The 23,039-nt window shown below is 45.8% G+C and overlaps 2 protein-coding genes across 12 annotated transcripts in view; both read left to right on the forward strand.

The window, feature by feature from the left end:
- TPM3 (tropomyosin 3) overlaps positions 1-8,482 on the forward strand; it is a 30,417-nt gene extending 21,935 nt beyond the window's left edge. For all 6 annotated transcript variants that reach the window (XM_047704201.1, XM_047704203.1, XM_047704199.1 and 3 more), the window contains one exon: positions 7,191-8,482. In XM_047704201.1, the coding sequence (XP_047560157.1) occupies positions 7,191-7,273 (83 nt within the window). In that variant the 3' untranslated portion in view covers positions 7,274-8,482. The remainder of the gene's footprint in view (positions 1-7,190) is intronic.
- Positions 8,483-8,617: 135 nt separating this feature from the next.
- NUP210L (nucleoporin 210 like) overlaps positions 8,618-23,039 on the forward strand; it is a 93,762-nt gene continuing 79,340 nt past the window's right edge. For 4 of the 6 annotated variants that reach the window (XM_047704143.1, XM_047704145.1, XM_047704144.1 and 1 more), the window contains exons 1-4: positions 8,618-9,555; positions 11,810-11,946; positions 20,557-20,688; positions 22,240-22,333. In XM_047704143.1, coding sequence (XP_047560099.1) covers positions 9,356-9,555; positions 11,810-11,946; positions 20,557-20,688; positions 22,240-22,333 — 563 coding nt within the window. In that variant the 5' untranslated portion in view covers positions 8,618-9,355. Of the gene's footprint in view, positions 9,556-11,809; positions 11,947-20,556; positions 20,689-22,239; positions 22,334-23,039 lie in introns of those variants that run through there. The other 2 variants (XM_047704146.1, XM_047704147.1) reach the window with 2 other exon arrangements.

A 23,039-nucleotide genomic window follows, 5' to 3' on the forward strand; every position in this document is an offset into this window, starting at 1 on the left:
AGTAATAAGCTTGTGGAAATTCAGCAGGGAAGAGGCTGTTTTCAGTGGGGATGATAAAGACTCAAAGAAGGAGGCACTTAATAGGTACTTAATAAACGTATTAAAACTTGCCTCTTCATTTTTATTGGGTTCTAAAGGATTGGATTTCTGACAAACAGATTTTGGTTGTAGGGTTGTGGATATTAAGCATTTTGGTTGAAAAGCAAAGGAGTAGACGTGTCGGTAGCGATGGGAAGGATATAATGGCCGTACAGGTAGGTTTAGACAGGAGGGGCGGTGCGTGCTGAAATCCACGTTGGGGTTTATAGAGGATGGGGATGCCCCTGGAGATTTTTGAACAAGGATATGTCCTGGTATGAGTCACAATGAAGAATTGATGTGGCGGCTAAGTTACTAGATTACAAGGGGAGCAGATCATCAAAGGGATGCATTTAGATAGAAGACAGTTCATAAATTTGAGTCATTTGTGTCCTCCTTGGTGGCTTTTGCCATATTCATGTGCTCCCTACATTATTGTTTTCTTCACACTTACTCTTTATTTTCAAATTTGTCTTAACATACATAATTCTGATTTAAAGTAAAAGGTTAGTTACCTGCTAGCGATTTTTCCTAAAGCACACAAAAACAATACAGCAAGTAAGTTTTAAGTTCACAAGCGTATATTGTCAGAAATGTCCTTATGCAGCACCAGCAGCAAGTTTGCTTTGAGAGAAACTGGCTTAGATTGTTGCAGTTTTCCCCGAGATCATCATCTGTAGAGAGACAGCGCTGAAGGCGCACACGATGGAGGGCACGCGGTGTGAGGAGGAAAGTCAGGAGTGACTGGTTTGGATCCTAGGAAAATGGTAGCATTGAAGGTATAGGGAGGTCATGTAGTCCTGGTTTGAAGAGGCAGGAGAGGGTAGAAGAGATGAGTCTGAAATACTGGCAGGTATCCAGGTGAAAACAAACTCTGGGCGTTGAGGGGATAGGCTGGCTCATGCAAGATTCAGAACGCCGTATGAGTGGCAGGCCATTTAGACCACGAAAGTACATTTAGAACCCGAAAGACAGTTGCAGATGTAAAAGGACTGAAGCAAACGGGGAAACGTGCGCAGAGGAGGGATTCAGGCAGAGCTGGTCCGAGGGATGGAAGGAGAAGCAGCAGCTTTGCTAATTGAGCCGTTGACGGAGGACTTCCAGAGGTTCTCAACTTCAGCAGGTTGAGAAGAAAGCTAGCTCAAGACGGGACGTTGCCATGAGCACTTCATTAATTCAGGGGTGTGTTTCGAGCATTGAGATCAAGGACAGAAGCCATTTCAAGGAGCAGAAGGGTGAACTAAGTGGAAGGAAAACCAGGGCAAGACATAGAGCCTGGAGCTGTGCTGCCCAGCAAGAACTTCTGACAGTCTTGCCAAAACAGTGACCCCCAGGCACGCGCAGGGCCTGCCGAGCACTCAGAGCGTGGTTTATGTGACCGAGGAGCTAAGATTCTGCTAGTTTTACTGCTGAATTTAATAGGCACATGTGGCCAGTGACTGCTTGCTGTGTTGGATAGTACAATGGTAGATGTTTTGTGTTTGGGCAGAAAGAGTTGACTGGCACAGAGAAAGGCTTCTTGGGAAAGAAAGAAGTATATGAGGATGGAGGCAAATTAGGACAAAAGCAAGGCGCTCTGCTTCTGGTGGCCACTGTCTTCCCCCAGGGGCAAGACTGGTGTAAGCAAGGATGGAAACCAACAGGCCAGAGTAGCAGAGTGAAATTTGAAATGCTGTGTGGTGCCAAGTTCATTCTTCTGCTTACGGCAGAAGCCACTGTATGTGACTCGAGCCTGGGCTAGCTGTGGGGATGGGGTCAAGAAGCAGCATTGGTAATCTCAGAGCAAAGCATTTTGATCTCTTTTCCCTCTTAATTTCTGAGACTGAACCACAGTCTGATGTGTTAGAGTCCTTTCTACCCTTCCTTGTTACCTTTGTTGGAATGAGGCACAACATGTGATTGGGTCCCAAGTTACCTGGTTGGCGGATCTGCCCTGTAGTGTTGGGCAGCCTTGTCTTAGCCCCACCCAATCTAGTATTTTCTCGTGGTACTGGTTGCATATCCCCCCCCTTAATATTAGGGGAAAGTTGAAAAAAAAAGAAAAAGGCAAAATCTGTTCCTTTTTATCTCTTGAATTGTGAGGCTTTAAAACACTAGAGTTAGTTCCCTTTACTCTTCCAGCCTTCCCACTCCCTTTTCCTGTTAGAGAATGAAATTGACCTGATTCAGACCAGTGAAGCCTAAAGGATGTCTAGCATCCATGGGATCATTCCCTAATTAATTGGACAGACCTAAAAGGAACATCAGACCAAATGGATTCTCTGGCTTGCATTTTTTTTGTTTGTTTTATTTTGCTATTATCAGGGAACCAAGAACTTTGACTAAATGAGCTGGTACCTGATCCTGAATTTTTAGTTACCAGAGATAGCAGGATTAAAACTCCTACATACTAATTCAGGGTGAGCAGATAACCACATTTATCTGTTGACCTTCTGCCGTTTTTAGGGAACTGTGGGTTCTAGGATTTAATCAGGCAAGAAAATGCTTCCATTTCTCTCCTTATTCCTTCCCTAAATGGAACAAACCCCTCACTGACGAGGCTGTTTTGAGGGACTAGATTCTGATACGACCCTTCTTTCCCAGGACAGGAGTGGGCTGCAGGAACAGGTGGATAGGGGTGCTACAGCAGAGTCAGGCAGTGTTTAGAATCTGTGTAGAATGTTACCAAAAGCCTAAGAAGTGAGCGTTCACAGATTTGAGCCCCCACGTCTGTCAGGGATGCCACAGTGAATAAGACAGTTCCGATCCCAGGCCGCCTGGGGCTTGTAGACTAGTGTAGTGTTTCCTCAGTGGCGGACTGTGGTCATTCAAACCAAGATGAGTCTGGGATGTACGGAACTGTCCTCTACTTACTGCTGTCCCCTAACCAATAAATAACGTGTAGGGTCTTCTAGTTACTGTGACAATTAAAACCTGCCCCACACATTTCCAAATTTCTTTCCAAGAGGAGAGAACAGGCAATAATAGCACATGTATTGAGAACCTCTGGTTTAATGGGAAGTGCAGTTCTCTTTTTTTTTTTTTTCTTTTAAAGATTTTATTTATTTGACCGACAGAGATCACAAGTAGGCAGAGAGAGGAAGGGAAGCAGGCGCCTTGCTGAGCAGAGAGCCTGATGCGGGGCTTGATCCCAGGACCCTTGGGATCATGACCTGAGCTGAAGGCAGAGGCTTTAACTCACTGAGCCACCCAGGCACCCCGGGAAGTGCAGTTCTTAGAGTTCGATCTAATTCTGCCCTTTAATATAACTATTATTTTTAGTTATTTCCTCCCAGGATCATTTTGTATACATATGTTTTTCTGTTTTGATAGTGTATGTAAAGTGGCAAGTATTCTTGGGACCGTATTGGTCATCAGCTTCCGGGTAGAACAGGAGAAAACCTGCCCAGAGGGCAAGGTGCCTGAACAATGCACTTGGACTGTGGGCACAGTCCTTCTGCGGATACACTTGATCTTTAAGACGGAAGAATATAGCTTTACATTGAAGTCCTGAGGCCATTTTGAAACAGACTAGAAAACGTAGGAAGAAACTTGTTTGTGAACTTGAGAGTTGGAGACCAGGAAGGTCTGTCCCCCAATTCCTGTTAACCCTGTGGTCAGATGGGTTTGGTTTCTCTCTGTACCCCCTCTTAAAGGTGTGCTCCAAGTGGAAAATCGAGATAAAGTCAGTGGTTTGAGTACTTTTATTTATTTAGTTATTTAATTATTATTATTTTTTAAAAAAGATTTTATTTATTTATTTGATAGAGATCACAAGTAGGCAGAGAGACAGGCAGAGAGAGAGGAAGGAAAGCAGACTCCCCTCTGAGCAGAGAGCCTGACGAGGGGCTCCATGTGGGGCTTGATCCCCATGACCTGAGCTGAAGGCAGAGGCCTCAACCCACCGAGCCACCCAGGCGCCCCTGTTATTTATTTATTTATTTTTAAAAAGATTTCTACTTATTTCACAGAGACACAGTGAGAGAGGGAACATAAGCAGGGGGTGTGGGAGAGGAAGAAGGAGGTCTCTTGCTGAGCAGGGAGCCTGATGCGGGGCTTGATTCCAGGACCCCGGGATCATGACCTGAGCTGAAGGCAGACACTTAACGACTGAGCCACCCAGGCGTTCCAGTACTTAACTACTCTTAACCAGGACTGCTTTTGGTTATGGGAAACAGCTTAACTGTTGCTTAAATAAATATGGGACTGACTTGTCTCCTGTAATAACAAGTCCAGGTTACAGCAGCTGTGGCCTGGTGTAGCTGGGTTTCTGTGATTCTCTTGGCCCGCTCTTGAGGTTGAAATCTGTAACTTTCACCCTCACATCCATGTTCAAGGCAAGAAAGAAAGCTGGTTTTCCCAGAAGGCTTCCAGCAGACTACTCCCTGTATCTCCCTGGTCAGAACTGGGTTCCATAATCACCTCTAACTGCAAGGGAGGCTGGAAAAACGGCAGGGTAATCTTGATTGGTCTTCCTTGGGGCTGGACATGCTGCCCACCTTAACAGGATTGGGTTCTTTTTGAAAAGGGGAGGTGGGGTTTGATGGACAGTCCCCGAGATGGGTTAGCCACCGAGCACCTACAAGGAGCATTAGAAGGTAGGATTGAATGGGTGTAGGGATATTGACCCTAATTTACCATTTATAATACTGTGTTGAATCTTTTTTTTTTTTTTAAATTTTATTTATTTATTTGACAGACCGAGATCACAAGTAGTCAGAGAGGCAGGCAGAGAGAGAGGAGGAAGCAGGCTCCCCGCTGAGCACAGAGCCCGATGCGGGGCTCGATCCCAGGACCCTGGGATCATGACCTGAGCTGAAGGCAGAGGCTTTAACCCACTGAGCCACCCAGGCGCCCGAATCTTTTTTTTTTTTTTTTTTTTTTTAAGATTTTTATTTATTTGTCAGAGAGTGTGCACACATGCATAAGCAGGGGGAGCCGCACAGGGAGGAGCAGGGCCATTCCAGGACCCAGGGACCATGAACTAAGCTAAAAGCAGACACTTCACCAGCTGAGCCACCCAGGGACCCTGTATTGAATGCTTTTACAGAAAATGTTCCAGCCACCCACTTAAGCTTCTGCCAAACCCTGATTACAAGCCATCTGTGTGCCTTGCTTCCCCGTTTCACTTGTGTGTTTCTCAACCCGGGGAATAAACACCTTTGCAAAGGAGATACTTTTTTCTTTCTCAAAATGTTGTCCTTCCGGGGCACCTGGGTGGCTCAGTGGGTTAAGCCTCTGCCTTCGGCTCGGGTCGAGATCCCAGGATCCTGGGATCGAGCCCCGCGTCGGGCTCTCTGCGGCAGGAAGCCTGCTTCCCCTCCTCTCTCTCTCTCTCTGCCTGCTACTCTGCCTACTTGTGATCTCTCTCTCTGTCGAATAAATAAATAAAATATTTAAAAAAAAATGTTGTCCTTCCAGCTGGTCTGTCAGGATATTTTATTTTGTTCCTTTGTTGGTCTTACCACCACCTGACTGACTCTTCTGCCCTCTCTGTCCGAAAGCCGCCTGCAGCAACTCTACCTTTCAGGTGCATGTTCTGTGTATCAGCTAGGCCGAAATCTCAGGGTTTCTTGTGGTGCTCTGCTAACCTCCCCTTTTTCTCTTTCTCCTCTGTGTCCTCTCCTGCTCTTGCTTCCTCCTCCTGGTGCTGCTGCAGAGCGTCTCTGCAGCCAACTTGAGCGCACCCGCCTGCTCTCCACAAGCTGCAGCTCCTGCTGCATGGTCGGGGGACTGATGAGCGGGGCTCCCTGGTGTCCGATAAGCCGAGCCCACTGCTAACACCACTGACCTGGACCCCAGCAGAAAGCCGATTGTTCTTTTTAAAGTCATTTTGCCCTAAGCAAAGCAAAACAACAACAACAAAAATTTAAGGTTTTATTCATTTATTTAAGAGAGGGAGAATCAGACTCCTTGCTGAGCCCAGAGCCCAACGCAGGATTCCATCCCAGGACCCTGAGATCGTGACCTGAGCGGAAAGCAGATGCTTAACCCACTGAGCCTCCCAGGTGCCCCACAAATTGCTTTTTAATTGGGGCAGTGAGAATATCGTTGGCTTCCTAACTGTGCTGCAGAGTGAGAACAGTTGGCGCTGCATTTCTGTTCCTTTTCAAGAGATAATGGGTGATAAAGGGAGGGGCTTGAGAGATCATAGTGAGGAACCAGAAGAACTTTCTGGTTTCCACCTTGACTTGCCGCCGTTGAACCCGAACATTGGCTGTAGGCGGTGTTCCCCCTGCGTGGATGGTTTCTAACAATAAAAGAACCAATTAGACAAGATGTCGTGACTGCTTCATCTGCAGGCCCAGAGATTGGGCCCTTCTGACTGGGTGGGGAAAAGGGAAAGGAGAGGAAGGGTATGGGGTGTTAATAAGGCTGTGGTGAGTATTTGCGCCCCTAGAGCGGTCTGAGTGGTTTGCTTGCTGAGCAGATTAGATTCTCCTTGCTGTTCACGCCACAGGTTTTCTTCCTGACTTTTTCCTTCTTGCTCCTTTTTCCTGGTTTTATGTTTAATTGTAACTATCTATCACAGGCTAGTTTTGGAGAATAGCTCTATAAAAATCGCAGTTAAGGTTTTGCTTGTATGTTCAGTAGTAGTATTGGCTCTGTGGCCTTTAGTGATTCTGTGACAGGCTATATGGGGTCTTTCATTTATCCCACCAATTAATTGTTCCTTTCCTTGTTGGAGGAAGCCTGGAGTGCATGAGGTTCCTCTTGTACTGAGCCTCTGTTTTTACTGGTAGAAACATGCCCATCCTTGTTCTTAGTGCTCACACCCCAGTGAGCCATGTCAAGTAGGCACCGTCCTATGGGCAAAGCCCAGAAAGAAAGGATGGCTGATGCCTAAGGCTGCCTCCAGTGACTGAAAACTGAAAGCCTTGGTGGGTGTGGGTGAATGAGGAAATGACTGATAAGGTCTCCCGCCTCTTCCCCACAGAGGAATAGCAACACCTGTAGCCGCAGCTCGCCCGCCCGAGGCCTACAGAAGCGAGTGGTGCCTTAGCGTGCGCCGGCGGCCAAGAGGGCAGCTGCTGTGTTAGTCCGCAGCCTCCCCGCAGCAGGAGAGGTTCTCGGTGGGAAGACCGGGATGTTCACTGCTAGTTCGTGTAACATCTCTCCTTTACCCCCATTAGATAAGCTGAAATGCACCAAAGAGGAGCATCTGTGCACACAGAGGATGCTGGACCAGACTCTGCTGGACCTGAACGAGATGTAGACCCGCCATCCCGCCCGCCGCTGCTCCTCCCTCTGCCCCGACTCCGCCTGAGGCCGGCCTGCCCGAAGCCGGCCTTGCCACTGAGGGCTGATCTTTAACTGGAAGGCTGCTTTCTCCTCTTGCCGCCTCTCCCACCCCATCCCCTGTGTCTTTTTCGCCAAACTGTCTCTGCCTCTCCCTAGAGATTCCAGCTGGGCTTGAGGCTGAGCACCTTTGGGAACAATGTTGAAGGGAATGTGAGCACAATGCAAAGTGTCTTTAAAAGCATGTTGTGATGTACACATTTTTAATTACCTTTTTTTGCTGTTGTTGATGTAGCGACCATTTGTAAAACATTCCAAATTACCCACGGTTCTGAAGCAGCAGTCTCATCCCTTCCTCACATGTGGGAAGTAACTTTTCAGTTCAGTGCATACTGCCCTCTGCAGAGGAGGGCAAGCGGCAGGGGCCTGCCTTGCTGAGAGCCAGAGCCCGGAAAGAGCCCCACTCTGGGAAGCTTCGTTGCTTTGTCCAAAGTACCAGCCAAATTAGAAAGATGATTCCAGGAGGAATGGCCAAAAAAGTGTGGTTCGGGGTTTAGCTTTAAGGTATCTTTGAGCAACTTTTTTTTTTTTTTTTTCCATCAGAAGTGACCAAATTAAGATGGTGAGCCCTCTATCTGAGACCGAATCCCGGGCCTGTCTTGGCCCTAACTGCCCACAGAATGGATCATGTTCCCCTTATGTTGAGGTGACCACTTGCTCTCCTGTCCCCTTGAAGGAAAAAAAGAAAATTACGTGCTTGCCCCTGATTCAGCCACATGAGACAAACTCATCACCCTTCGCTGGGTCCAAAGCTGCTGTCCCTAGAAGTGCCATCTCGTGCTTTGTATCAGTCAGTGCTGGAGAAATCTTGAATAGCTTATGTACAAAACTTTTTAAAATTTTATATTATTTTGAAACTTTGCTTCTGTAGGGTTGGGGCACATTGGCCACCGCGTCTGGCTGAGCATTCTCTGCAGGCTGTGGGCTGACCGTGTGCTGGTCTTTTAAAGTTTCTTTCCCTCCCCAGTTCCCCTTTTTGGTGAGGTTTCTGGGAGGCCTGTCAGGTGTGCGCCCCCGCTGGTGTGCTCTCTTCGGGCCGATTGCGAGAAAGGAAACCCATAGTGCAAACTGTTTTGATACTGAAAATTGACAAGTGTCTTTTTGAAATAAAGAACCAGTCCCTCGAGCCCTCGGACCTACTCGACTTTTCTTACTAATCCAGTTGTACTTTCTCCACAGGAACTGCGGAGTTTGAGTGAAAGATCAGATCTTTGTGGGTGGCAGCCGCGGGCGTCACTCGGCGTGACGCGCTGTGGAAGCAGACCAAAGCTGGGTTCAGAACTCTGTCTTGCGCGCCTGATGTAAATAATTCGGTTTTTCCGTCTGTGAGACAAAAGATACATGTCACCGGGGTATGTGTGACTGGGACAGAGTAGGTTCCTTCACACGCGCGCGCGTGTTCAGGCCGAGCTGCGCGCCCCTTTCGCGTGGGGCTCACGCTCGGGAGCCACGGACTCGGGGCTCCCGAAGTGACCAGCCGTCTCTGACGCCGGTCCGTGTCCTGCCCTGGCCCCCGAGCTGGGCCTCCGCCGGCTGTGGGAAGGAGCCGGGTGGTCCGGACCCGGAGCGCGCGCGGGGCGGCCACCTGGGACCTGCCGGCCCATCCCGCGCCCTGGCCTGAGGCGGGACGCGAGTCCCATTTCCTCGTATCCATGACGCGGCTACCTCGCCCGAGGCCCGCTCTGCACGCCGGGGAGGCGCGGACCAATGCCGCTCGGACGTTGCGGCAGCACAGATGGTCGGCTGGGAACTGAACACGAGGCAGGCAGCGGAAGAAGCTGAACTGGGAGAGGGAGGCCGTCCCGGCTCATCGCCGCCCGAGACTCGGAGCCTGCGCTCGCCCTGCAGCAGGTCTCCACGCGCGGCTCCCAGGAGGAACTCCCACAATTCCCGGCAGGCGGAGGCCCCGCCCCCGTGACGTCGCGCCCAGCGATTGGCTGGCGTAGGGGCCTCGGGCTGCGGCCGCAGTCGAGCGGTAACTGGAGACCGGGTGGTCGCCATGATGGCCTTCGGGGCCCCGCGTCCCGGATGCGGCCGGCCGTTTGGCGGCGGGCCCGCAGCCGGCGTCCTGCTGCTGCTTCAGTGCCTGGTGGGGACCCGGGCCAGCAAACTCAACGTGCCGCAAGTGTTGCTCCCTTTCGGCCGGGAGCCCGGCCGCGTGCCTTTCCTGCTGGAGGCGCAGCGCGGCTGCTACACCTGGTGAGGGGCGGGGTCCCCGGGGCTTCGCGCCCCCTTGACCCTGCAAGGGTCGAAGCCAGGTTCGAAGCCAGGGCCGACGGGCTTCCTCGACAAGGACAACATCGCAGCGCCCTCTGGCCGTTGGCTTCAGGGGCTTTCCTGTGGGGACCTCTGAAGCGCGAGGTGGTCCCCGCACGGCCTGAGGAGATGTCCCTGGGGGGCAGAACATGGGGGTGGGAGCGCGGACAAGCTGGGGCCTCGGGACACCACTCAAGGCCTCGTGCAGCCCCTTTTCACTCAGGAGCGAGGCGAGGCCCCGACACGGTGGGGCGGGGAGACTCGCTTCGGGTGGAGAGGAGGCCTGCCTGGGGGTGTTGTGGAGCTTCCTCTACTCTGAGGGGAAGTGGGCGCCGCCGCGCGTGGGGACACGGCCGTGAGGCTGGTGCGGACCGGGACGGGGCGGCTGGCGTTTCACGGCTGGAACGTGACCCGCTGTGGGTGACGCACGGAATCTCACCATCCGAAGCCAAAACGTTAACTTTTTAATTTTTTTAAAAATTTTGTTTGTTTATGAGAGAGCGAGCCGGCGAGAGAAAGCACAAGCAGGGCGAGGGGCAGAGGGAGGAGCAGGGAGTCGATCCCTGGGCTGGATCCCAGGACCCCCAGGTCACGACCTGAGCCGAAGGCAGACGCATAACCAACTGAGACACCCAAGTGTCCCAAAATATATTTTTTTATTGCATTCTGAATCGTACTCACACTTCAAAATTTAGGCAGTTTTTCTGTCTTGGCAGCCCAGTTTTAAGATTGGACAAAACTCATTCCTCACAGTATGAGAAATCCTTGTCTTTCATTATTGGAAACACAACATCAATCCCAGTTTGTTTGTTTGTTTGTTTGTTTTTTAAGATTTTCCTTATTTATTGGAGAGAGAGGGAGAGAAAGCGCAGGAAGGGGTGCATGCACGGGGCAGAGGTGGCGGGCAAGCAAGCAGACTCCCTGCTAAGCCGGACCCGGGTGCGGGGCTCCATCCAAGGACCCTGATGTCATAACCTGAGCTAAAGGCAGAGGCTCGACCGGCTGAGCCACCCAGGCGCCCCCATGAATCCTGTTTTTGCTTACTGAGGGAAGAATGGAACAATCTCATTTTATTTATTTATTTTTTAAGATTTTATTTATTCATTGGAAACAGAGCACAAGCAGGGGAGAGGGACAGAAGAAGAGGGAGAAGCAGACTCCCTGCTGAGCTGGAAGCCTAAGGTGGGACTTGATCCCAGGACCTGGAGATCATTACCTGAGCCGAAGGCAGAGTCTCAACCATCTGAGCCACCCAGGCGACCCTTAGTTTATTTATTTTATTTTTATTTATTTATTTTTTTAAATATTTTACTTATTTATTTGACAGAGAGAGATCACAAGTAGGCAGAGAGGCAGGCAGAGAGAGAGGAGGAAGCAGGCTCCCCACTGAGCAGCGAGCCCGATGCGGGACTCGATCCCAGGACTCTGGGATCATGACCTGAGCCGAAGGCAGCGGCCTAACCCACTGAGCCACCCAGGCACCCCCCTTAGTTTATTTTTAAAAGATTTTATTTATTTGGGCACCTCTGCTTTTGGCTCGGGTCATGGTCTCAGGGTCCTGGGATCGAGCCCCACATCGGGGCTTTAAAAAAAAGATTTTATTTATTTGAAAGAGCAGGAGGGAAAGGAAGAAGCAGACTCCCCACTGAGCAGGGAGCCCAATGTGAGATTTGATTCCAGTACCCTGGGATCATGACCTGAATCAAAGGCAGATGCTAAACGGATTGAGCCACCCAGGCGCCCTGGTACAAATATTGAAGGAGGAATATGATACATATGTAACATTGCACAAGTGGTCATTGGGGAAAGGTTTTTGTTGTTGTTGTTGTTTTTTTTTTTTAATTTGTTTATTTGACAGAGATCACAAGTAGGCAGAGAGGCAGGCAGAGAGAGAGGAGGAAGCAGGCTCCCCACTGAGCAGAGAGCCCGATGCGGGGCTCGATCCCAGGACCTGGGATCATGACCTGAGCCAAAGGCAGAGGCTTCAATCCACTGAGCCACCCAGGCGCCCCGGGGAAAGGTTTTTATCAGTCTCACTGAGATCTCTCTCTCTTAAGCATGTTTTCTACTTTAAAGAGTGTCATTTAAATATACCAGGTAGTATGTAATGTGGAAAAACTGTAAGAATCTGTGTTCCTCTGAAAGTTAATTTTAACCTACATTCTTATTTCATACTCTTAAGTATTTTATTTGGCAGGCATTCCTCCCATCATGATGCAGTAACTGTTGAGCCTTTATATGAAAATGGCACCTTATGTTCCCAAAAAGCTGTGCTCATTGCTGAATCTACCCAACCGATACGCCTCAGCAGTATTATTCTTGCTCGAGAGATAGGTATGTTGAGAGAAAACACATTGTGAAGTCGTTCATTTAGAGTAGAATAATCTGATATCTTTTATACATGGTTAATACAAACGGTGTTGACTTCAAATGGTAAGAAGTAGAAAAGAGACTCTTTTTTTTTTTTTTTTTTTTAATTTATTTGGCAGACAGAGATCACAAGGAGGCAGAGAGGCAGGCAGAGAGAGAGGAGAAAGCAGGCTCTCCACAGAGCAGGGAGCCCGATGCGGGGCTCAATCCCAGGACCCTGGGACCATGACCCGACCCAAAGGCAGAGGCTTTAACCCACTGAGCCACCCAGGCGCCCCAAGAAGTAGAAAAGAAAGCAGTCTGCACAATAACCCTAATTGTGACATCCTATTTTGTAAAAAAAAAATAAATATAAATAAATAAAATATAACTGTGAGGTGCAGAAAAGAAATGTAAATTCTCAGACCCCATCTCAGTTCTGCTGAATTAGAATTTCAGGAGTGGTCCCAGGGAACTAACAAAGCTCTCCAGTGATTCTCATGTGTTACTGAAGTCCAGGAAGCATGGCACCAGTCTTTTTTAGATTAGAGTAGCTAGAGAGATGCTTTTTGTATCCAAAATCAAAGCAAGGCTTTTTCTATCCCAGTTTCTGACACTTCATTGCTACATTGATAGGCCAGAAATACCTGTATTGTTTTAAAATATTTTGATAAATGGTACAACTCTGTTATGTTATTAAAGAGAACTTCAAGTTGTTTGGTATACCATATTTTATATGATCGATGATGCCATCTAGTATAAAGCGTTTTTTTTAAATGTACTACTAAGAAAAACAGCCAAGTAAACTATGCTTTTCTTTACTTAGAATTTCTGCTTTATGCCTATAGAAGAACTAAGACTTAATTAGATGGTTATTTTTATGTTTCACTCTCATGCCTAATAAAAACGGAAATATAAATAAAATAAACTGGTTAAAGTATTTCTCAAACTACCTTAGCGTTTCTTTCTCAGATGAAACATTTTTTTCACTAGGAATCATCAATGTCTGTGTTTATCCCCACAATATCTTCCTCTATGCCAGCAAGGCTGTTATGGATGTAGTATTTTTTTTTTTTTAAAGATTTTATTTATTTGTCAGAGAGAGAGAGAGAGGGAGAGAGAGCGAGCACAGGCAGACAGAGTGGCAGGCAGAGGCAGAGGGAGAAGCAGGCTCCCTGATGAGCAAGGAGCCCGATGTGGGACTCGATCCCAGGACGCCGGGACCATGACCTGAGCCAAAGGCAGCTGCTCAACCAACTGAGCCACCCAGGTGTCCCCGATGTAGTATTTTTTGAAAGAATTAATTAAAAACGAAAACACGTAAAAGCTGTGACACCTGGCTGGCTCAGTTGGAAGATTGTGCAACTTTTTTCTTTTTTTTTTTAAGATTTTATTTTTCAGTAATCTCTATACCCAGAGTGAGGCTCACACTCACAACCCTGAGGTCAAGAGACATGTTCTCCACCGAATAGGCCAGCCAGTCACCCCAACTTCGGGGTTGTGAGTTTGAGCCCCACAATAGGTGTAGAGATTACTTAAGTAAATAAAACTTAAAAAAAAAAAAAAAACACCCAAAAGCTATCCTATTGGGCTCTTAAGCTAAGCTTTGCAATTATATAGAACTATTGTGTGTGTTTTTTTTTTTGTAGTTATGGAAAAGTACCTGGCACACCTCAGTTACTACCCTTCCCACCCTATCTCCTTAACCATTTGATTCCCAGGGGATTAAAGAGTGTGCCACCATTGGCCACGATTTTCTTCTTACAGCTGATACCCATTCTACAAGTTTTGATGCTGTCCCTTTTAATGTTCTCACGTCTGCAGTCAATCACAACTAGGCTGTGACTGCCGCCTGGCTGACAGCAACTGGAAGATGTCATCAGTTATAAGATAAAATCTCAATTTCAGAGATGTTAAAATATCAAAAATAACTGTCTTAGAATCAGTGAAATATGGTATGAGGACTCTCAAAGATGAGATCTGTGAGGAACATGTCATACAGGGCAGCTACAATAGATAGAGAAGGATACCAAGGTCAGAAAAGAAGAATTGTATTGGTCACATAAGTGATTTTTATTAATTAATTAGTTAATTATTTAAAAAAAGATTTTATTTATTTATTTGATAGACAGAGACCACAAGTAGGCAGAGAGGCAGGCAGAGAGAGAGGAGAAAGCAGGCTCCCTGCTGAGCAGAGAGCCCGATGTGGGGCTCGATCCCAGGACCCTGAGATCATGACCTGAGCCGAAGGCAGAGGCTTTAACCCACTGAGCCACCCAGGCACCCCCACATAAGTGATTTTTTAATGTAATTACTTTTAACTACATGAATTCATTCTGATATCAAAAGATACGTTTACATGGTTGCTAGGAAAAATGTCAAATCTGGCCTCAGCTTAATTTCATCTGACTTATAAATATTCCAAAGTTAAATATCTTTTAAATCCACTTTCCCAATTTTGCTAGACTCAGTAGTAAAATCCAGTTTCAGTGTCCTACCAGGTCCCTTCTCATCTGAGTGGAAAAGAGCACTCTGAAAGGGGAGTGGTAGGGGAGGGAGAGGACATTGTGAAAGGGAAGCATATGCCTAAGAGAGAATGTTCATTCATTTGACAAATATTTAATGAAAGGCTTACTAACTGTAAGATGTCTGTAAAGATAGATTTAAGCACTCCATTGGTGTCTAGGTGCTTAGAATTTTATGATATTTTGGTCAACACTAGCGAAGAATTTTAGTGGCTATGATGGAGATGTTGGGTAGAGGGAACCTACTGAAGTGGGCTTGTTTTATTTGGCGGGAATGCTAGATTTGTTGTGATCTTCGTTTTTGACTAGGTGCTACTTCATTTGGTAAAGCCTTCAAAGAATATAAAAGGGTATAGAGTGGAAAGTAAGCCTCTAACCTCATTTCTCCAAGAGGTAGCCTCTTCTCTGTATCCTTCAGAGGCAGTCTGAATATATGAATGTGCCCCTTTCTAGTTGGAAATCTGGATTTTTAGCCTTAGGTAAAGGACAAATGGTGGAGTTCGGAGATGAAGGCATGATTTTAGCTCACATGAAGGATGAAGAAAGGGTTTGGATAACAAAGATTTTGGTGTGGGATGAGAGTAGTATAGGGTGAGCAGTACTTAGTGGGGTGTGCTCAGCATATGGTTGATGTTCCGTAAATTCTTACAGGTTGCTTAGTTGCTACAGTGGATTATAATTGTATAAACAAGAGGAGATGATTTGGAAGCTAGGATAAATATGAGAATCAGGGAAGGCAGGAAATATTTGCCATTTCTGCTCCCGGCTCTGCATCCCCTTCATTCTTGCAATTCCGGTTTCATTCATTCTCTTATTTTTCTATTCTTCCGTCTTCATCTCCCTGGATCAACTCTCGTCCTGTCTATTTCCTTCATTTTTTTCCCTTTATTGCCTTGCTCCTGTGTGGACCTGAAGTAATATGGATGTGTAGATAAGAATATTCATTATAGGGGCACCTGGGTGGCTCAGCGGTTTAAGGCCTCTGCCTTCGGCTCAGGTCGTGATCTCAGGGTCCTGGGATCGAGCCCCGCATCGGGCTCTCTGCTCTGCAGGGAGCCTGCTTCCCCCTCTCTCTCTGCCTGCCTCTCTGCCTACTTGTGATCTCTGTCTGTCAAATAAATAAATCTTAAAAAAAAGATATTCGTTATATTATTTATTTATTTTCCATTGTATTATTTAATGAAGCTATTCATTTTTATCTTTAAAAAGATAAGTTGGGCACCTGGGTTGCTCAGTTGTTTAAGTGTCTGACTCTTGATTTTGGCTCAGGTCAGGTAATGATCTCAGGATTGTGAGATCGAGCCCATGTCAGGCTCTGCACTGTGAGCGTGGAGGCTGCTTAAGATTTTCTCTCTCTTATTCTGCCCTTCCCCTTACCTGTCCTTGTTAAACAACAACAACAAAAACCTGCTTAAAAATAAAAAAAAAAAGGTAAGTTTAAGGTATAATATTTCTGTTAGTCACTCTAAATTTACCTGTAATTCGTCCGAGGTAATTTCCCCTTGTAGTCGGCGGCTGCGCGTTGAAGAGCTTGTTGCTGTTGGAGTAGTTGGACGGGTAGCCCCTGCGTGACCAGGCTTTTCGCGTTTCTTATGTGAGGTTATAGCTCCTTCCGTCCGACGCTTGCCCTGCATGTTTCTGCACAGGAGAAAAGTATTTAATTTCCATTTAAGTACCGTTAGATTATCCAGGTCTACTACCTAGTGTGTTTTATTTAAGGTCACCCTTCCTTCGTCATCCTCGGAACACTTCCTTAATAGTGTGTTTTACCAGCAAATCCCATAGGATTTCAGCTTCTCTTGGTTCTTTTTTTTTAAATTTAATTTAATTTTTTTATAAACATATATTTTTATCCCCAGGGGTACAGGTCTGTGAATCACTTCTCTTGGTTCTTAATGATAGGTCTCATATTTCGGTCTTCATTTCTTTCTTTCCTTCTTTTTATTTTATTTATTTATTTCACAGTGAGAGAGAGAGCACAAGCAGGTGAGCAGGAGGCAGAGGAGAAACAAGCTATCTGCCGAGCAAGCGGCCCCATGTGGGACTCTATCTGAGGACCCTGGGATCATGACCTGAGCTTGTGCTGGGACCTGGGATCATGACCTAAGCGGGTGCTTAACCAACTGAGCCACCCAGGCATCCCAGTCTTCATTTCTTTTAACTTCATATTCTGTTCAATTAAATATTAAGTAAAAGATTAATCGAGTACATTAAAATTTTTTTTCTTTTAAAATAACTTTAAATTTACAGAAGCAATGCAAAGATAGTACAAAGCGTTCCCATATACTCTTCACCCAGTTTTCTTTGTTTTTTCTTTTAAAGGGTTTTATTTATTTATGAGAGAGAGGGAGAGAGAACAAGCATGGGGAGGAGGGGCAATGGGGGAGGGGCAGAGTTTGAGGGAGAAGCAGACTCCCTGCTTAGTGGGGAGCCCTGATGTGGGGCTCAATCCCAGGACCTGACCGAAGGCAGACGCTTAGCAGGCTGAACCACCCAGGCCCCCACCCCCACCCCCTGCCCCAGTTCTCTTTAATTTTCCACTAATGTCCTTTTTCTGATGTAGGATTTAATTCAAGACACTGTAAGGGCCTATTTAGAGCAATTCCATCCGGTTAAACAGTGATTTTGTTGTTTATGCAGTAAAACTTAAACTGACCCTGCCCCCCCCCCCCCAGGGGACTTACTTAAAAGTAAGTCTGGGAAACCAGTCCCAGATAATAAAGCCCAAATACAAGGGCGGGTCAGGCCAGGTGGAGACATCCAATCAGTGGGGCGCGCGTACTGTCTCCCTAGCTACCAAGGAGTGTGGGGCCCGCCTTATGGGCACCTTTTAGGCACCAATTCTGACCAAGGTGATAGGCTAGTTCAAATATCTACTATAGGGTGAACTGTGAGTCAATTGGTCACTTGCGTGTGACCTAGCATGACTGTGCAGCTTTCTCTGTGTGTTACAATCTCATTGGACACCTGTGTGTGGCCAGGCTCAACCACATGGCCCTTGCCCTTTAAAAGTTAGTAGGTAAGGCAGGGAGGAGTCGCCCTCTCTGTAAGAGGTGGCCCCGACCAGTCGGTTTGATTCTTGATGCTTGGCACGAAATAAAGCTTTGCTTGACTTTCGCTTTGTATCAGTCTTGCTCCTTTGATTACAGACCCATCAACACCACATTCTAAACTACATTGTCGTGTTTCCTTTATCTCCTGTGACCTATGAGTTTCTCAGTTTTTCTTTGCTTTTCGTGATCTTGACATTTTTAGAGTATTGGTCAGGTTTTTGTTTTTGTTTTTGTTTTTGTTTTTTAAGGATTATTTATTTATGGGGCCCCTGGATGGCTTAATCCTTAAGCATCTGCATTTGGCTCAGGTCATGATCCTGGGGTCCTGGGATGGAGCCCCACATCGGGCTCCCTGCCCAGCGGGAACCATGCTTCTCCCTCTCCCACTCCCCCTGCTTGTGTTTCCTCTCTCACTGTCTCTCTCTCAAATAAATAAATACAATCTTTAAAAAAAAAAAAAAGATTTTATTTATTTATTTGACAGAGAGAAATCACAAGTAAGCAGAGAGGCAGGCAGAGAGAGAGGAGGAAGCAGGCTCCCCGCTGAGCAGAGAGCCCGACGTGGGGCTCGATCCCAGGACCCCGGGATCATGACCTGAGCCGAAGGCAGCGGCTTAACCCACTGAGCCACCCAGGCGCCCCAAATAAATACAATCTTAAAAAAAAAAAAAAAGAGAGAAACCAAGATATGCTGCTAGTGTGCTTGCTGCTACTGTAATGTCACTGTTCCTAGGCCATCTAAGCAGACAGCCCTAGGAAGTATATGTATATATACTAACCATATATATACACATACCTGTATTTTTTTAACATACAATGTATTATTTGCCCCAGGGGTACAGGTCTGTGAATCATCAATCTTAAACATTCCATAGCCGTCACCATAGCACATATCCTCCCCAAAGTCCATAGCCCAGCCACCCTATTCCTCTCACTCCACCCCAGCAACCCTCAGATTGTTTTGTGAGATTAAGTCTCTTATGGGTTGTCTCCATTCTGATCCCATCTTGTTTCATTTTTTTCCTCCCTAGCCCCCTAGCCTCCACAACCTCCTGCCCTGACTCTCAAATTCCTCATATGAGGGAGATTGTATGATAATTGTCTTTCTCTGATTGACTTATTTCACTCAGCATAATACCCTTTAGCTCCATCCATGTAGTTGCAAATGGCAAGACTTTGTTTTTGATGGCTGCATAGTATTCCATTGTATGTATATACCTACATCTTTTTTATCCGTTTTTTAAAAAGATTATATTTATTTAATTGACAGAGAGAGAGAGAGGAAACACAAGCAGGGGGAGTGGGAGAGGGAGAAGCAGGCTTCCCGCTGAGCAGGAGCCTGATGACAGGACATGATCCCAGGACCCTGGGATCATGACCTGAGCTGAAGGCAGATGCTTAATGATGGAGCCACCCAGGTTGCCCCCATATCTGTATTTCTTTCTTTTTTTAAAATATTTTATTTATTTATTTGACAGAGATCACAAGCAGGCAGAGAGGCAGGCAGAGAGAGAGAAGGGGAAGCAGGCTCCCTGCTGAGCGGAGAGCCCGATGCGGGGCTCAATCCCAGGACTCTGGGATCATGACCTGAGCCGAAGGCAGAGGCTTTAACCCACTGAGCCACCCGGGCGCCCCATCCTTGGCCTTTTTTGAGGGGCACTTGCCTATATTTTTTTAAGATTTTATTTATTTATTTGGCAGAGAGAGAGAGAGATCACAAGCAGGCAGAGAGGCAGGCAGAGAGAGAGGGGGAAGCAGGTTCCCCGCTGAGCAGAGAACCCGATGTGGGACTCGATCCCAGGACCTGAGATCATGACCTGAGCTGAAGGCAGAGGTTTTAACCCACTGAGCCAGCCACCCAGGTACCTGCCTATAATATTTGATTAACATTTCCTTTGATTTAAGAATTCCATAAAAGCAGATCCACAGCTAGGGACAGAGTTCACCACTGCTGTCCACTGGTAATTTTGGGTATTGTAGTGGTAGTTACTTTGCTTTTGTTTCTTGTACATGAAGCTGAAAGTAAAAAATACAGTTATAACAGCAGAATGAGACAGCTATGTAGGCAGTCCTCTAACACACGGCAGATACAAGAGGTGGGGATATTATTAAAAGATAGTACAAAACAATTTTTATTTCATCCTCATTTCATTCTGTACTGTTTATTTTTATGTTTCTGAAGTTCACTGTGGTTATATTGACCAGAACTCTGGCTGGTCTAATACATTGTTCCCAGGCTTTTTAACCTCAGAGAGAGAAATTTATTGGCATGACTGACATATGGTTGTCACCTTTTTGCTTTCTGAGACAAATACATTTAAAAAAATCTAATGCCATAATTTCATAAAGGAAAAAACTTCAATACTTCAGAGCTCAGATAGAATATAATAAAGTGTATTCGTTTATTTTTTAAAGATTCTATTCATTTATTTGACAGACAGAGATCACAAGTAGGCAGAGAGGCAGGCAGAGAGAGAGGGGGAAGCAGGCTCCCCGCTGAGCAGGGATCCCAATGTGGGGCTCGATCCATCCCAGGCCCTGAGGTCATGACCTAAGCCGAAGGCAGAGGCTTAACCCACTGAGCCACTCAGGTGCCCCTGTTACTTTTTTTAGATTTTATTTTTAAGTCATCTCTGCACCCCACGTGGTGCTCAAACTCACAATCCCAAGATCAAGAGTTGCACATCCCACTGACCGAACCCGCCGGGCGCCCCTGAGATATATTTCTTCAAAGTGAAGACATTTAATTTCATTACTCTTCTGTTAAGATTCTTACCTTCCTCATTTTTCCATGGATGAATGAAAATATCATTATAGGTCAGTGTTTGAGAACGACTGGTCTGTTGTCTCTTATAAACAGAGACTTTGGTATTTTGTCATTATGCTCCTTTCTTCCACAGGTTGAAAGCAACTGTGAAAACCTTTTTTATAATATAGAATAAGGGCTTGCGTGTTTGAGATATTTAATAGATTCATGACCTGTTGAACTAAATTCTAAGTTTTTGGGTTCATCCTAGTGACGGACCATGAACTGCGCTGTGATGTTAAGGTTGACGTGGTAGACAGAATTGAAATTATATCTCGAACCCGGGAACTCTATGTAGATGATTCACCACTGGAACTGATGGTGAGGGCGTTGGATGCTGAAGGTAGGGGACTTCAGATGATTCAACAAAATTACCTAAAATAAAGTAATACTCCTTTGTGTTTAGTACTTGGGGAAAAAAGCAACTCGAGAGAGAAAAGTAGATGAGAAATCGTATTTATTTATTTATTTAAAAATATTTTATTTATTTACTTGACAGAAAGAGAAATCACAAGGAGGCAGAGAGGCAGACAGAGAGAGGGGGAAGCAGGCTCCCTGCTGAGCAGAGAGCCCAATGCGGGGCTCAATCCCAGGACCCTGAGATCATGACCTGAGTTGAAGGCAGAGGCTCAACCCACTGAGCCATCTAGGTGCCCCAGTATTTATTTTTTTATATGAGGTTCATGTACACAAGGAACTGATAATTATGAGTATGGTTCAATGTATTAGCTACATACTTTCATAGAATTTTTCTGCTTATATTTAATTATTGGTTATCTCAGATGTTTTCTTAAATATCTGGATTCAGTCACTGAGCTTCTGCTGATGATCCCTAGATCAGCCATTAAGAACATTTGTTTGCAAAAAAAAAAAAAAAAAAGAAAAAGAACATTTGTTTGCAATTGATTATTAGCTCTGTTTTGATCAGTCCACTTTCTGTAGGCCAGGGGAATTATGTGTAAACCTATGAAAAGTTTTATGATTTTCTTTTTTTTTTTTTTTAAGATTTTTATTTATTTATTTGACAGAGAGACAGCGAGAGAAGGAACACAAGCAGGGGGGTGGGAGAGGGAGAGGCAGGCTTCCCGACGAGCAGGGAGCCCAGTGTGGGTCTGGATCCCAATGTGGGGCTTAATCCCAGGACCGTGGGATCATGACCTGAGCTGAAGGCATAAGCTTAACAACTGAGCTACCCAGGTGCCCCGATTTTATTTTTCTTGAGACTGATTTTAAATTGCTTTTAGTACCCTATATAAGTGTGTAATGTGGTATTTAAAACATTTAAATTTGCCTCTGCCTTCGGCTCAGGTCATCATCTCAGGGTCCTGGGATCAAGCCCTGCATCAGGATCCCTGCTCAGCAGGGAGCCTGCTTCCCCCTCTTTCTCTGCCTGCCTCTCTGCCTACGTGTGATCTCTGTCAAATAAATAAAAATAAAAAATCTAAAAAAAAAATTTAAATTTATTGCCACTTTCTTTGTAAACTATTGTAAATAATAATTTTTCAATTTAAAAATAAATATTAGAAGTATTCTGGAATCTAGTTTTTATAAAAATTTATGTTGAAGGGACCAGGATTTAGGGATGCCTGTCATCCTGAAGTGGACTGTGCAGTGGCCTTTATGAGGAAGGGTACAGAAGGAGTTAAAGAGCCAGAAGTTAATCAGCTTAAGTCTTTTCTGCATTCAGAAAGTTTGTGTAGCAACAGTAGTTTTATTGTTTGTGTAGGGATCTTCCTGGTGTATGTGTTTTAAATTCACTAATGGTAGTGCTTCTATTTGTTAATGAAGGAGGCCTAAATATAATTTTCTAGTTAGGTTTCTCTTTCTAGGTAAAGATACATGAATATTTTTGAATATGTGATTCTGTCCTGTCTGCTTTTGGCTTGCTTTATAGGAAATACTTTTAGTAGTTTGGCAGGGATGATGTTTGAGTGGAGCATCGCCCAGGATAACGAATCAGCAAGAGAAGAATTGTCTAGCAAAATTAGGTAACACTGCAACCAACATAAACCATCTCATTTTGAAGGAGACATCTGCCTTTGGGTGGCGCACTGAACAGCAACTATCTGTATGGGCTTTGATAATCCTGTTGTCTGGACTTTTTTGGAACAGATAAATTTACCAGGAGGAAATATCTTTGATAGAATGACATATGGTGTGGGTGCAGGTACTTTTATGATTGGTTAATGTGAACCACTCCAGAGGAATTCATGAGCTCAGGACTGTACAATTGTTTGAGCCAGGTGCGTCCTCCGGCAGGTTAGTTATTCATGCTCTCTGCACATGCTGGGGGACAGTGAGTGGATGACAGTATGAAATTTTGTTTTTAGTACTAAGAAATAGCTCTCAGACAGTCCCAAGTTTTAGTCCCATAATAGCTTTAGCCAGAAGCACATTAGATACTTTCATTCTATCTAATACTTATGGAAAAGAGATTTTTAAAAAAAGATTTAATTTATTTATTTGGCAGAGTAAGAGCATGAGCAGTGGGGAGGAGCAAGGGGAGAGAGAGAAGCAGACCAGGGAGCCTGATGGGGGATTGGATCCCAGGACGCTGGGGTCACGACCTGAGCTGAAGGCAGATGCTTAACTGGTGGTGATCCCAGGGTCCTGGGATCAAGCCCTGCAGGACCTGACTCAGGGTCACGTCCTGACTGACTGACTAAGCCACTCAAGTGCCAATGAAAACAAATT

The sequence above is a fragment of the Lutra lutra genome, chromosome 15 (assembly GCF_902655055.1).
Source record: "Lutra lutra chromosome 15, mLutLut1.2, whole genome shotgun sequence".
NCBI lineage: Eukaryota > Metazoa > Chordata > Mammalia > Carnivora > Mustelidae > Lutra > Lutra lutra.